Here is a 16,788-nt window from a genome sequence, read left to right on the forward strand (position 1 = left end):
GTAGTACATTAATCATGGGATAACCCCTTTAAATTTGATGTTTCAATAGCCGACCACTGAGGCACAGCAGTCATAATTACTATGCCAATTTAAAGCAAATTTCTCATGTATTTTATTGTTGTTTTGCTAGAAGACAGTCATTTTTGTTTAGTTTTTTATTATTTGTATGTTGTATACATTTTGTTTGTTTTTTTTAAAAAAAATTATAATTTCACTGGAGGCAGCCACATTAGAAACACAAAACTCCTTCTTTGCATAGACATTACAACAATTAAACAATGATAAAATGAAAATCTATTTTATTATTTTACACACACATATATATATATATATATATATATATATATATATATATATATATATATATATATATATATATATATATATATTGGCTGCCAGTTCCCAAATGGAGACCAGCAGGCGACTGGTGCGCTGCCGTGCTTCCGCCGGAACTCCGCCCCCATTATAGTCAAGGAACAGCCTGCCGGAACAGCCTGCCGGAGTCCCCTGCCACTAGTGTCAAAGTACTCTTAGGGTACTTTCACACTTGCGTCAAAGTTTTACGGTACTGAGTATCGTCACAGGGGCTCAATACTGGAAAAAAACGGATCAGTTTTATCCTAATGCATTCTGAATGGAAAGCAATCCGTTCAGGATGAATCAGTTCAGTCCTTTTACTGTATTGCTGCATTTTTCTCTCCGGCCAAAAATTCTGAACACTTGCCGGAGCGTATTAGTGCCGGATCCGCCTTAAAAATTGCCGCATTGACGGATCCGGTCTTCCTCTAAAAATTTTAAAAATAGAAATACCGGATCCGTTTTTCCAGATGACACTGGAGAGACGGATCCGGTATTGCAATGCATTTGTGAGATGGATCCGCATCCGGATCCATCTACAAATGGTTTCCGTTTGCATACAGATTGCCGGATCCGGCAGGCAGTTCCGACAACAGAACTGCCCACCGGAATCCAGCAACGCAAGTGTGAAAGTACCCTTAGCAACTGGCGACACAATTGTCTTTGCTACTTATTGCTGTGCACCAGACAGGAGGTCATATGATGAAAGTTTGGTGAGTGGACAACCTTTTCACATTGAAGTTTCTTTTTATTAGTACAGTATGTAGGCACATAACCCAACATCTCCTTGACTGAGGTTTTCTTTAAGATCTGACAAGTGACTTCATGATAAACCCCCCACAGGTATAGAAAGGACCATATAAAATAGACCAAAACACCCGGAAAAGGTAGAAATCTGAGACGGATTACTATAGGGACTCTGAGGACGGATGCCTGTACAATATGCAAGCAATTGCATACAAATGTATATGAGCATATTATGGATACTCTGACGGCGTCCTTCTTCTGGACAGTCTGAGTTCAAGGACTGAGGCCTGTATCACGCTTGCGTTGTGGCTTTCTGATTTTGAGATCCGGCAGAGGATCTCAAAACCGGGCCAAAACGGTTCAGTTTTTTTCCTATTCATTGTCAAAACTAATCAGGATGCATTTTGTTCCGTTTTGCTGCGTTTTTTGACTGGACACAAAACCTGCTGCGGCTTTGTGTCTGGTCTGTGAAACGGAACAAACCGGATCCAGCAGCAAAAGCTAATGTAAGTCATTGACGCCGGTTCCCTTTTTTTTCGGATCAGAAAAAAAATTGATCCGTCACCCATTGACAATGATTTTAGTGCCGAATCCAGTTTCATCCGTTTCGATGTACTACATCTGCATCCTAATGGAACGGATGCATCCGCATGTGTTAACATCAAATGGAACCGTTTTGGTCTGGTTCGAGATCCTCTGCCTGACCTCAAAACCGGAAGCCAAAACAAGTGAAACAGACCTTAGAATTACTACTTAAAGGAGCTGTCCCACGAAAAATACTCTACAGTTTGCTAATTACATGCAATACATTTTTTTTAGCATAGCCACTGAGTTATTCAATAAAATGTATCTGTATAGCGCCACCTGCTGTTTGTTTTTTTATAATTTTTTTGTCCTGCTCACTGAGATGGCCGCACATGCTCAGTTTCATCCTTCAACTGCCTCCTGAGCTGTGATAGGGAGAGCTGAGACACGCCCCCTGAGCTGTGATAGAGATAGCTGAGACACGCCCCCTGAGCTGTGATAGGGAGAGCTGAGACACACCCCCTGAGCTGCAGGAGAAAAGACACGCCCCTTGAGCTGTCAGCTTTATATAAATCTAGCAGATCCATGTGAGGTACAGGGCTGCTTCCAACAATGTTATAACCATGTTATGTACTAGATGATGTCTGATTTGAATTTTTTACATTAGTCATAGGATATCCCCTTTAAAAGCCCTGGAATCTGTCAAAAAACAAAACAAAGGGGGACATTTACTAACCTATTTATGCCCCTTCAGTGGTGTAAATAGGTTGCACATTTTGTGGCGCAGAAAAGGAGGTGTGTCATGGGCGGGTAGCAGGTGGCTCAAAACATTTATCTTTGTTTGTGCCAGTTATCTGGTGTGAAGAAAGACTTAAATCTGCCGCAGCCAAGAGACTGCTGTAGATTTGAGTTTTTTGCACTGCCAGAAGATGCAGCAAATATATGAGAGCCATGCGCCTCTGCATAAATTTGGATCATCCTCCAGTAGCACAGATGAAATCAAGACTGGTGTAAAATACGCCAGTCTTGATAAATGTCCCCCCAAACTTTTTAAAACATTAGAGAAAAATCATCAACAGCTGTGCAACACACTTTTGGCTTTAAAAATACACAATTTGCTCAAAAATGCATAAAAAGTCACAGACTGAAAAAAAAAAAAGGCCGTGTTTTAGTGCGGGATGTCTTCAAACGTTCAGATTTCTTAATACTAAAACCAGAAAAAGGCATAAATTTTGGCAAAAAATAGATTTCGCTTTCCAACTTTAGGACAGTCCAAAATGTGACATTTATTATTTTATTTTAATAAATATGGCACAATTCATGTCAAAGTTTTTTCTTTCTAGACTGGCATATGAAACTCCAGCCATCATTCTTCACCCAGTAGTCAATACAACTTGCTTTTGTGGCAGGACTAGGCCGGAGTAATATCCTGTCGATAGGAGCCAATTGGACAACGTAACTAATAACACAACCACACCAAGACATTCACTCACCAGTAGAGGTAAGGTTTATCCTTGTCAACATTTATATTATTTAAAGGATCCATCCGAAACCACGTGTTCAATGTGAAACCATTCTGATAAGGCCACTTGGCAATAGGAGGCAGTGCAATAGCCTAGAATGAGAGGGTTAGAAATAGCAGTTACTACACGGCATGTAAGCAGGGACTGCACTACAGCTGCTGTGAAACTACAACTCCCATAGAAGTGAATGGAGCACAATTAAGGGTCTCTGTAGAAGTTGTGGCTTGGTACCGCTGCCTTAACAGGGGCCACTAACTTGCTTTACCCAATCACATACCAAACAATTTCAACTATGAGCAGAAGCGATCTGTATGGTTTATCTTGAGCAACAAGGGTCAGCCAACATACTCTGGGGGCATCACATGTGGCCCTCAACTCCGCTACAAATCACATTCAACCAGCGCCAGGGGTCATACAACAGAAGGAAAACGTACACTCACTCACAGGCCTGAGGTGGGGGGGATGTGTCATATAAATCCGGCTTCCCCTTGGGTCACATGTTGCTCATGGGGCATCAGTTAGGCATTACTGATCTACAGGGTTATCTATCTATCTATCGCTCTATCATCTATCTATCGATAGAGAGATAGATGATAGAGAGATAGATGATAGAGAGATGATAGAGAGATGGATAAATAGATGATAGAGAGATAGAGCGATAGATAGATAGATAGATAGATAGATAGATAGATAGATAGATAGATAGATAGATAGATAGATGACATAACTACAGGTATGGCTGCTGTCAGGACCTTACCTAATATTTTAACACAAATCCTATACTGTTTGAAGAAATTTTGCATCAATAAAACACTTACTGCCGCACTCCGTCCTGGGAAATTGAAGAACGTGTCGGGTCCATGTCTCTGTGGCATTTGATTGAGCACTGATAACAATTTCACTGCATGCCTCGGCTGCCAAAACAGAGAAAGCCGTAAATGCTAAGTAAAAGCACTCTCAGACAAATGTCCATAAACAGCCATAGATTACTGAATACCTAATTTAAGACCAGCTATTTGAGGTTACTTTAGAGAGACGTTCAATTAGCAAGAGGAACACGTTTACTTCTATGTGCCTCAGGAGACATTTGATGGTAACCTCAAGCTATAAAGCATTAATACGCAGGATGCCGGCCCTGACCGCAGCTTACCCAGATTCCATTTTCTCCTCGTAACATGCTAAAGAGAAGCTTCAGCTCTTTGACTGTGATACTGTAGCTGGCGAGCACTCCCAACATGTCAACCAGAAGATCTAAAAGGGTAGATAAAAATAACATTAGTTCAACCTCAGCCTGCCCAGAGATGACCTCTTCTCTCATGTCAGTCGGACGTCCTCCCCACACTTTCAGAAGATAGTTCAGTCTCCAGAAGCATCAAAGCTTCTTTACTGTAAGAACTGTGAATCTGTGGAATAGACTTCCTCAGGACGTGGTCACAACAGGAACAGTGGACAGTTTCAAAAAGAGTTTAGACGAATTCTTAAAAGCAAACAACATTAATGCTTATGAAAACATGTAGAAATCGGAGTCTCACTTCTTTCTGGGATTCGCGTCCCCACCTATCCCTTGGTGGAACTTGATGGACTTATGTCTTTTTTCAACCGTATTAACTATGTAACTAAGTAATTGAGACGTTTCATATATTTTTTCCATTATTCTGTTTCGCTTCTAAATTTCACAGTTAAATACCCCAGCAGACTTTCATGAAGCTTTGCTGTGAGATGAAAAGAGTCAAGAAAGCTTCAGAGGCTGCAACACATCGGGGGGGGGTAACGGACTAGGACAAAATGTAAAATTTTCCAACTTTTGTATTATCACTAGAGATGAGCGAACTTCTGTTTTAAGTTCGGCGTCTAAAGTTCGGCTTCCGGTTAGCGGAGGATCCCGATATGGATTCCGAATTCCGTTGTGGTCCGTGGTAGCGGAATCAATAATGGTCATTATTGATTCCGCTACCACGGACCACAACGGAATTCGGAATCCATATCGGGATCCTCCGCTAACCGGAAGCCGAACTTTAGACGCCGAACTTAAAACAGAAGTTCGCTCATCTCTAATTATCACTTATCAGAGGAGAAAAAGGAAGAAAAAAAAACATCAGTCCTTGGGTATATGACCCCAAAGAGTGTGGAACATGCCAGACACGGAAAGCAACCTAATTGACTTGACATCAAAATTTCTATCCCTTAATGTCTATCCCTTATATGTGTCATGAGAGGCCACTCCAGATAGAATATGGAACCTTACAATAGCTTTATGTTTAGCTATTTCAGAGGCTTAGTATTTGGAACATAACATATATTTTATTGTTTTGTACATTTCTTCTTAAATTCACAGACATCGCCTGTAACTCAAACTCTTTACTAACCTCCTTACAGCCTTGTATACCAGACTTCTCTCTATTCTGGAACTTCCTCTCTAATTCCTTCAAACACTCACTGACAACTGACATCTTCTGACAACTGTATAAGCGTGGCCTAAAAGTCTCCAACACTACCTCCATTGGACATGTCTAGTGCTACCATCTTCTTTCCCTCACTTCTTGGATCTATTCCCTGTAGGTTGTAAACTTCTATGGGAAAAGTTCCAACATAATACATTCAAGTATTTTGATACTGACTGTGTACCTTCACGATAAGCCATCAATATCTTATTGGACAGAGGCCTGACTGCTCACAGGATCACAAACAACTGCTCCCATTCTCTTCAAAGGGAGCACCACTGCATTAACCCGCTCAGTCCACTACACAATGGATGGAGAAATGTAGTTTCGGAGTCGGAGCTACTCAGGAACAGCTGATCGGAGGGAGCTGTGATGAGTTGGACCCTCATCAATCAGATATTCATGGCCTATCCTAAGGATAGGCCATGAATAAAAAATCCGGGGAAAACCACTTTAAGTATTGGTGAATTTTGAGCCTTAAAGGGAATCTGTCACCAGCATATTATCAATTTTTTTTTCTTCATGAATCCATGTGTAATAAAGTACCTTATATCCAGATGTCTTGTTCTTTTTATTGTGAGTCTTGTCATTTCTTCATAAAAAGGCTTTTTATGATATGCAAATCAAGCTGTAAGGAGCCCAGAGGGGCGTTATTCTTTCTCCACGGTGCCCAGGAACGCCCCTCTGAAGTGCCGTGCCCGCCGAAATTTGAAAACGAATACCTCCTACAAGTTCAGCTAAATCGCCTCCCAGAGGCGCGGCTGAGTGCTCAAACCCCCTCCCCCCCAGCGCCGCGCTCTGCGGCAAACACCCCGAACCTCCTCTCGCCGCATCCTAAATCCTGCGCAGGCGCAGTGCCGGCGATTTCCTGCGCAATGATAAAAAGACTGAGGGCAACAGCTTCAACAGCGTCACTGGGCATGCGCCGGTCCCAGTGACGCTGTTGCCCTCAGTCTTTTTATCATTGCGCAGGCAATCACCGGCACTGCGCCTGCGCAGGATTTAGGATGCGGCGAGAGGAGGTTCGGGGTGTTTGCCGCAGAGCGCGGCGCTGGGGGGGAGGGGGTTTGAGCACTCAGCCGCGCCTCTGGGAGGCGATTTAGCTGAACTTGTAGGAGGTATTCGTTTTCAAATTTCGGCGGGCACGGCACTTCAGAGGGGCGTTCCTGGGCACCGTGGAGAAAGAATAACGCCCCTCTGGGCTCCTTACAGCTTGATTTGCATATCATAAAAAGCCTTTTTATGAAGAAATGACAAGACTCACAATAAAAAGAACAAGACATCTGGATATAAGGTACTTTATTACACATGGATTCATGAAAAAAAAAAATTGATAATATGCTGGTGACAGATTCCCTTTAATTTTTTTTTTTTTTTTTTTATCAATAATGAATTTCAAGAGCCAGAACTTGTCTTTTTCCACTGCGTTTTGTGTGCATTTTTTACCCCATTCATAGTGAGATATAAATAATATGCTTTATAGGAAAAAAACATTTTTATGTTGCCACGTTCTGAAACTCACAACTTTTTTGATTTTTCCGCTGATGTAGCTGTATGGGGACACATGGAATATTACATTTTTGTGCACCCTTGTATAAGAAGGACATAGCGGTACTAGAGCGGGTGCAGAGAAGAGCAACCAAGGGAATTAAGGGAATAGGTGGACTGCAGTACCAAAGATAGGTTAAACTTGGGTTTATTTACTCTAAGGCCATATTTATTTTTAAGAAGTACACAATACATGAATGGACGGCACATAGATATTGCAGATGATCTTTTTATACCTAGGTCTGTAACCACAATAAGACATCATCTACAGCAAAGAAGGTTTTACCATCACCATAGATAGGGGTTCTTCACTGTAAGAGTAGTGACACTAGGGAACTCTCTGCCAGAGGAGGTTGTGATGGAAGATTCAAGTTCAAGAGCATTGATATCTTCCATGAATGTAAAAATATCACAAGTTATATGTACTAGATTTCTGGAGATGGGATGTTGATCCAGGGATTTATTCTGATTGCCGGATCTGAAAAGGAATTCTTCTCCCATGAACATGGCCTTTGCCATTTTGAGGCCCACAAACACAGGATCTGCAAAATATAGATACTGGCCGTGTGCATCCAGCAGTTTCCTATTATCGACATATTCTATAATTTGCAGACAAAGATGATAGCCCGCATTCTTTTCATTCCCGTAGAAATGAATGGGTCCGCGTGCAACCCGCAAAACATGCAGATCAGATGCAGACCCAAAACTTGTGCCATGCGCCTGATGTCTTCATATGGGGCAACTGGCATCGACCTCATAGGGATTTTTGCCTACCTCTGAATTAGCACAGCAGGATTATATGTTGGACTTCATGTACCTGTGTCTTTTTTCAACCTTATGATCCCACTTTTAACATAACAGACTAAAATGGTCAATTAGCAAGATAGTTTAGGGGAAAAAAAAGAAAGGGACATCGGTTTTGTGCAAAATGCTTGGCCATGCACTGGTATTTTTGGCTGATCAAAGCATACATTTTCCCAACAGATCACATTTTTGGAAGACAGAAGCTACCATGATCGTTTCAGTATAATTTTCACATGATTGTCAGCCGAAATAGAACCTGACCTTTATCTTATGTGAATGCACAGTCTGTGTTCTTTCTGTAATGCTTTTATGCAATCCACATAGGGTCACTAGGCTTCCCATGAGGACTTGCCCAAATGTGTATGTGTGGATAACATAAGGAACGACAGAGGGGAACTAGTGAGCTGCATTATGAGAAAACATAATTCAACATAAGTCATTTGTAAACTCCACTAAATCAAGGGATGATATGTTCGCAACAAAAATAATTTTGGATAATGTACATTTATTAATATAATGGTTAAGTCTAGCAAGGCTAAATAATAATCTTCTGTCTGTGCCTGCACATGTGTGGTTTATGTGGTTCTTAGGAGTTATGTTTTCGGATCAGTAGAGAACGATGAAAGGAACCAGAATGGACTAGATAAGTAACATTTACCTCCACCACATTCAGTGGACATAGGACCCTGTCCTATGGAACCCATCGACCTGACAGCACGATAGATATAACCTCCATCTTACACCCACAGCACATACCGCAATAATGCTGTAATATTTCAGAAAACTCCCACTTAGGGCTCGTGGAAATAAATTTGGAAATTCCTATCACATTAAAAGGGGCCCACTGCTTCTCCCTGGGTATCAAGATCACTTTCAAAGCATTCCCACGTTCCATGACCACAGACGCCAATGATGAATGCAACATCACAGGGACAATAAAATGATTGGGGCTGAAATGTTTGTCAATCCTTCAAAATATTTCTGCATAAAATTGACCTAAAACTACATCGGATTTTCACCCCAAAACAAGATAAAGACAACCAAATTAAACACATGAGTTAAAAATATTAGTCTTGTTCAGTTATCTATTGAGGAAAACAATCTAATACCACATGTGTGTGTGGAAATTGTATGTGAACCTTTAGGTCTAGCAGATAAGTTAAAGGCTAAATTAGTGTTAGGCGTTTTCAATCAATGGGATGACAATCAGATGAGAGCAGGCGACCTATTTAAAGAACAGGGATCTATCAGAGTCTAATCTTCACCACACAGGTCTGTGAAAGTGTATCATAGCACAAACAAAGTAGATTTCTAAGGACCTCTGATGAACAGTTGTTGATGCTCATCAGGCTGGAAAAGGTTACAAAACCATCTCTAAAGAATTTTGACTCCACTAATCAGACAGATTGTGTACAAATGGAGGAATTTCTAAACTATTATTACTCTCCCCAGGAGTGGTTGACCTACAAAGATCATACCAACAGCAAGCCATGTAATAGTTTGTGAGGTCACAAATAAATCCAAGGTAACCTCTAAGCAACTAGAGATCTTTCTCACCTTACCTAATGTTAATGAGTCCACCATCAGGGGACAATGAATAACCATGGTGCTCATGGCAGGTGAAATAGCAGAGAGTGTGAATCCATTGTACCTACTAACCAGTTGGGCTATCTCGAAGGATGTTATCCTGGCTCTAGTTTTCACCCTTTAACCCCTATACAAGGATCTAGTCTCCTCCGCAGGGAAGATTATCCCGGAGTAGTTGGCAGCTGAGCCATGGGGGGTCAGAGACACCAGGACGAAGCACTGAACTGCACTTCCCAGCAGCCACTTATTTTCTCAGCTTCTTAAAAAAAATTGTCACGTGTAAACATGTGACATGATCCAAGTACTCTAGTTGTACTATTGTTTTGGTATTTAACCAGGGTCTGTGTTTGCAAAATATCTTACAGGGTTCTAGCTCCAATTAAAGGGGTTGTTCACCCCTGGGGAACTTTTCTACAGACTTCCCCAGCATGGCCGAACCTGCAGTGGTAATCACACTTACCTGACCCCTGACACTGGGTCCCAGCTCCATTGCTGCCCTGTATTCATGCCCAGTGGGTCACAGGACTGTTGCAACCAGCGACTAGTCGTAGTGTTGTCGTGTCACCGATGAGTAATGGCACAATGAGTTTCATGCGTAGGTGACAGATCACTACTGCAGCGAGGCGTTCACTGCAGTGGTCACATGAACAGAGTCAAACCTGATCCAGCAGGGATCAGGTAAGTATGATTACCAAAGCGGGTCCAGCCACACTGGGGGAAGGGGGGGCTGTAGAAAAGTTCCCTAGGGGTGAAGAGGCCTTTAAGGAGATCAGCTGTGTATGAAGACTCAGCCAGAATCCTAGACCATAATGACGAGGGGGCAAACACCCTGAAACAGCTTTCGGTTGATGTACAGTATATTTGGTTTGGCGTTTTTTTCTTCGTCGTGTTCCAAGGCTTGAGGTTCTCTTTCTCTGAGAGATAGCTCCTTGCAAAATATCAGAAAGCATTTGGTGTGACTGTATGGACATGTATAGATAGTTCCCATCCTAACGTAATGCACTAGACTAAGAAATTCCAGTACAATACCTGCAATCATATCATCTACAGAGCTCATCTTCAGCAGAACTTGCTCAATGAGGCCAACTTCAGTGCTGGTCTGCAGGTTACGGACACTCTTCCGTAGAATAGCTGTGAACATGCTCCAGATTTCGGCCTGGCACGTTACATCACAGTGCTCCAGCAGCTCCGACATGCAGGTAATGCTCTCTGCATCTTGAATGATAAAATTCATCTCCAGATCAAATTCTCCACCGACCAGCTGGAAACGGAAAGAAGAAATGTAAATATTAATGTCCTGCAGCATTCATTTACACAGTAAGTCTACGGGAAGAATTATAAGACAGACTGCATGCCAAATATCTAATTAAAATGAAGCAATGTATCTCATTAGAGGCATTAGCAAGCAACCCATATGCAAAAAAAAAATCACAAAGAACAATTTGTTTTACGGGGAAGGAACAATTAACGTTATGTATTCATGAGCACATACTTGACAGTACTCTTAGCATTCTCCACGTCTTCTTCTCAAAAAGTAGAGTAAACAGTTTATGGTCATCATTAGCTCTTTGGTATGAACCCTACTGGTAACCAATAATGGAATCCAGTTCTTAAAAAATGGTTATTAGAAAAGGAAGGGTCTGTTCACATGTTCAGGTTTTGATGAGGATTTAAGTTGCTTTTAGGTGGGCAAGTGTGGTCCATGAAAGATGCTGCATTTCCCGGGACACCTCATCCCGGCATCATAATGATCTATGTTGCTCTAAGTTCCAGCTGGACCACGGGTCTACTGTTCTGTACTCCAATAAGGCTGTGACTACAGCAGGGCAGACCCATGGTCTACCCTCCTGTAGTCTAACATTCTGCTTCCACAGCCTATGAGAAAGTATACAGAGATCTCAGGATTACAGGCGATGCGGCTTTAGTCACCTTCCACTGTCTCGACATCCAGTAGCAATAAAGTAGCATCGCTGGATTCAGGACTCAAGGTCATTTCTGAAATGTTCAAGGAAATCTCATTTGTGTACACAATTAATTCTCCTAAAAGCTTTACAAGTAACCAAATGTACATAATAATTGCAGTGGGAGAATGCATCGGGCTAACCAATTAACCTTGTACTGTAGGAAGAAAAGACTGTGCGACCTAACAGATCTCCTCACTACTGAACTATAACCACAACGTAAAACCAGATACGGGAAAAAAAATATAAATGAGAACTCTTAGCCCTATATATGAAGCGGAAATTAAGTGGCTGGCATAAAGCTTGGAAATGTGTCCCTTACGTTAGGTTCACATTAGCATTAAAAAGGTTATCCAGGTAAAGATACTGATGACCTATCCTCAGCAGGGGTCTGAGTCCCGGCCCCCCATCGATCTGCTGTTCCAGGGAGCCGCTGTGGTCGCCGATGCTCTGGTGAGCACAGCCAACTCCCAGCATCTCTCCAAGCACAGCGCCGTACATAGTATAATGGCAGTGTTTGCTATTGCAGCTCAGCCCCATTCACATCAATGGGGATGAGCTGTAACTAGGCCATGTGACCAATGTACGATGATGTCACATGGCTTCGGAAGAGGCCACGGCGCTCAAGGAGCGCCCGACCTCTTCTAACAAGTGATTAGCAGGGGCTTCCAGGTGTCAGACCCCTGCCGATCTGATGTTGGTGACATATTCTGAGGAGAGGTCATCAATATAAATTTACCGGATAAACCCTTTAAGAAATCTGACAGCCTGTTGCAGCATAATTGCCGGCTGTTGGCCTGACAGAATTCGTGGCCAAGCGTGATCACGTACACAGCCTGGTCCTGTCAATCAAAGTGGAGAGTGTGCAGCAGTTGGAGAGAGCTGAGCCTCTAGGTGTAACGGCAACGCCCCTGTTGCTCCTAGAGGCTCATTTGCATATATTAAAACAGAATTCTTCTCAGCAATCCGGACACACATGAACATGGGACCAACACAGATGTCTTCAGCTGCCAAGTGCACATGTAACAGGTCAGTTTTATAGGTACAAATCTGCTGACAGATGCCCTTTAAACAGCTCAAGAAATGAACATAAACTGACAAAGTTCTGACTAAATTCCACTCGCCTCCTCTAATCAAGCCCTGCACAGTCCCATAATCCTCTCTGGTGTGTTGGCATAGCAGGCACACAGGTGTTTACCCAGATCTCTTGCTGCTTCTTTTTACAGATCACACTGGCGCGGTGAACTGTCGCACAACATATGCTCCAGGAAGGAAGAGCGCAGCGTACATTTACTATTATAACAGTAATTATCACAGAGACTTGGAGGCACTCCACGGACTGCAAGATTGCGAGTTTACATGTCAATACGATCTCCCTAGAGTCGCTGCGGCGTACACAGTGCTAAGTTTAAACTGAGCAGCATGACAGTCACAGCCAAGTTGAAGGGCCTATTAAAAATAAATGACAATAGGGGTATGGCCTGACGCGACAAGGTGTGAGTCGCATGTGTAAGCGCTCCTGCCGAACTCTGGGGGATCGCAGTATCATCCTCCAGGGAGCAGAAATATGCCCAGGAAGGCTAAATTGACGCCCAGGTCGGAGCGGGAAGTTCATTTCCAACATGGCGCTGGTGAGGAGGAGGGGGAGGATCTGCAAGGAGGAGTCGAGGCAAATATGCCAGCACACAGGAGGGAAATAAAGAGTGGCACATGGCGCCCGATCTCTCATCTGAGGAAGGAGAGACAAGGAAAGACAAGAGGAGGAGACCCCAGCAAGGCTAACACCTAGTAAGCAAAAAAGGGTGACTGGTGAACGACATAATTCCTCTGAAAAGGAGCCTACTTTAAAGGATGTTATGAAGGCGGTGGCAAACTGTAATACCACTCTTAAATCGCTGTCCCTGCAAGTGGGGAACTTAAGGGAGGATCTGTCCTTGATAAAGGAATGACCTACATAAAATTGCTGAAAGAACTACTGAAGTGGAAAGAAGGGTGTCTGACCTGGAAGATGTAACAGGGCCTCTGAAAATGGTGGCCAAGACAACAGCTCGAGATAGACGACTTAGAGAATAGGTCGCAGCGTGATAACATCAGAATTGTAGGTGTTCCTGAGAAGATTGAAGGTGTGAATGCCACTGATTATATAGAGAAATGGATATCTCAAAAGTTTCAGGACAAGGGACTATCACCCCTTGTTCACACCATAGTTAGAGCAACGGTTAGGACCCTCTGCCATGCTGAGTGACCGTGACGTGGTGCATTGATGGGCTCCGATATTTTCCTGATAGGAACATATTGGCGAAAGTCTCAGCTTTTTATACCTGCATTTATTACCTGCCAGTATAGTTAGCGGTTTATCGGTTTGGTGCATTTTCTCTCTGTGTTTCAAGGGACTATCATCCCTATATGCTGTGGAAAGGGCACACAGAGTCCCCACCAGACCGCTTCCCCGTGGGAGACCACCACGTCCGATTTTAGCTAAAATACTTCATTATAAGGACAGGGACACCATCCTGAGACAAGCACGAGACCATCCAGATCTATCCATTATTGGTATCCAGATATTATTCTTTCCGGACTATTCCACTGGAGTCCAGAAAAAAAGGGCTCGCTTTATGGACATTAAACCGAGATTGCTACACCTTCAAATACCATACTCCATGTTATTCCCAGCGAAATTGAGAGTAGCAGCTGTAGGATATACACAGTTTATCGACAATCCGGAAGACGCACTGAAGTGGTTGGATCTGCATGAGAATCAGCTGAAGACGAAGGATGTCGGCACATGAAGAATACAAGACCGGGAGGAACAGTTGTTCTGACACTATTATGGTTTTACTCCCTGACGGGGTGTTTGAGTTGTTCTATTTCCTTCTTCTACCCTACTCTCTATCTAGTTCCTCATGTTATAGTTGGGAGGGGAGGAACGTATTGCCACCGGCAGTACAGACCAAAAAGGGACTTAATGCTACGTTGGAGAGGTACCTACAGCAGCCTTGACGCAGGAGCGTGAGTAGCATGTGGACTCTACCAAGAGACTCTAGTCGGTGCATTTGAAAGCACAGGGCTGGGCCATGTTGCAGAATATGTTGGGCAAAGCAGTGTGGTTATGCCCATGTTGGGTAATCTATAAGGCCTATTACAGGCACATTGTTTGAAATGTTCTAATTGGGGACAAACAAATGTTGGGGGGGGGAGGGAGATGGGATTACTCCAGCATTGGAGTAATCCTTGAGCTTTGCTCAAGGATCGAGCAAAGCTCTATAGATATATCGTATGCATGGCTTATGGGGTGGAATTACTGGATTATATTCAGAAATGACTCATATGACTAAGATAATTAGCTGGAATGTGAGGGGAATGGCCGATGTGGCAAAGCGCCAAAGCATATTCACATACTTGACGTGATTTCACCCTGCCATATAATGCCTACAAGAGACCCATTTGACCAAACAGACGTTACATATTGTAGGGCCATTCGGTGTTCTCCTCCCATTCCAGAGGGGTAAGCATTTTAATACACAGGAACATTCGCTTTGAAGCCATTAGTGAACATGTTGACCCTGAAGGGAGATTTATATGTTTATACTGTATTCTAGATGGTGGTGTTTATGTCCCCCCTCCGTTCTCGGTGGTTCCAATAAGATTAATAATGGAGTTTTTGGCCTCCTACGCAGGAATTCCTTGGATTCTGGTAGGGGATTTTAATAATGTACCTGACGAGAACAAAGATAGCTGTAGGGTTGCTGGGCCGGGAAGGCGGGCGGGCCCCTCCTCTTTACATAACAATGACTGAAGTGGGGCTGTTGGATGTCTGGAGGTTACAGCATCCGGCAAAGCGCGCACATTCATGCAGTTCTTCCACACAGTCTTCATTATCGAAAATCGACCTGGCCCTAGCTAATAACTGTATGTAAACATTAGTACAATCTTCCGAATACTTACCTAGATCCACAACAGATCATTCTCCCCTGAAGATTGAAATATCCCTGTCTGCAGACACTAGGCCGGGAGTCAGGATGTGGAGATGCAACGCTTTTTGGTTGCAGGTTTGGGTGATATGAAAGATGTTGAGGGAGTATTTTCTTTTTAATGCAGGGATGGCATCTAGGCACGTGATATGGGACGCCATGAAAAGCTTCCTGAGAGGGATATTAATCCAGTCTATATGTAGGCATAAATCAAAATTGAGGGAGGCGGATACACGTATGCATGAGAAAGTTAAAGAGGCATTTGTGCTAGCTCCTTCAGTGCTGTCTAGTATACAGTTGAAAGAAGTCCAGGTAAATCTGAGATACTACCTGCTCCAAGTGGCAGACAGAAAGATTATTTTTTTTAAGCAGCGTCTCCTTGAAGAAGGGGAAAGAGTAGGGCATTTATTATCAATCATTTCAAAAGCGCAGCAAGGATTGACATGTATCACAGAGTTAGTGGCTTCTCAAGGACAGAGGAGGACAGGTACTGTGGAAATACTAGATACTCTGGAGGGCTTCTACAGCTCCTTATATACATCTAAGATTTCATGCTCAGAAGATGAGATAGTGGACTTCTTGGAAGGGACTGACTTGCCCAAACTAACTCCAGAAGCAAGAGCATTGTTAGAAGGCCCGATAAGCTTAGATGAACTTGACGAAGCTCTGAAAAGCATGGCCAATGATAAAGCTCCAGGCACAGATGGACTCCCTGTAGAGATATATAAAAGGTTTCAAGGGGTGTTGCTCCCAGAGTTGCTGAAGGTCTTTCAATATTCTCTAGAGGTGGGCACTCTTGCTGCATCAATGCAGGAAGCACTTATAGTGGGAACACCAAAACCTGGGAAAGACCCCACACTACCAGACTCATATAGGCCTATTTCAATGCTCACGGCTGATGTTAAGATATTGGCCAAGGTCTTAGCGATGAGATTGTCTAAAGTGATATCAACCATAATACATCCAGACCAGACTGGTTTTATGCATCAAACATCTACCTCCATTAACATACGCAGGGTTTTTACCAGTCTGCAGATTGGGGCAGATAATAAAGGTGATAGAGCACTGTTAGCACTTGACGCAGCAAAGGCCTTCGATAGTGTGGAGCGGAGGTATTTATGGTGTACACTACGCAAAATGGGCTTCGGACAAGTGGGTGCAGATACTCTACTCAGACCCACGTCGGCGTCTCTGGACGTTTTGGGAAATTGTCAGGTCTGAATATAAACTGGCATAAATCAGTATTGATGTTTCTGGATGGGCAGACTTCCTCGGCGACTGCTATAGAGAATAACATACCACGTGTAAACAGCATTAAATATTT

At 43.1% G+C, this 16,788-nt stretch overlaps 1 protein-coding gene across 10 annotated transcripts in view; it reads right to left on the reverse strand.

Annotated features, from left to right (window-relative positions):
* Nucleotides 1-16,788, reverse strand: part of NBEA (neurobeachin) — a 630,876-nt gene that overhangs the window by 471,168 nt on the left and 142,920 nt on the right. For all 10 annotated transcript variants that reach the window (XM_040426128.1, XM_040426125.1, XM_040426127.1 and 7 more), the window contains exons 2-5: nt 10,562-10,793; nt 4,303-4,403; nt 3,971-4,066; nt 3,123-3,244 (exon numbers count right to left, since the gene is read on the reverse strand). In XM_040426128.1, coding sequence (XP_040282062.1) covers nt 3,123-3,244; nt 3,971-4,066; nt 4,303-4,403; nt 10,562-10,793 — 551 coding nt within the window. The remainder of the gene's footprint in view (nt 1-3,122; nt 3,245-3,970; nt 4,067-4,302; nt 4,404-10,561; nt 10,794-16,788) is intronic.

The sequence above is a fragment of the Bufo bufo genome, chromosome 3 (assembly GCF_905171765.1).
Source record: "Bufo bufo chromosome 3, aBufBuf1.1, whole genome shotgun sequence".
Classification (NCBI taxonomy): domain Eukaryota; kingdom Metazoa; phylum Chordata; class Amphibia; order Anura; family Bufonidae; genus Bufo; species Bufo bufo.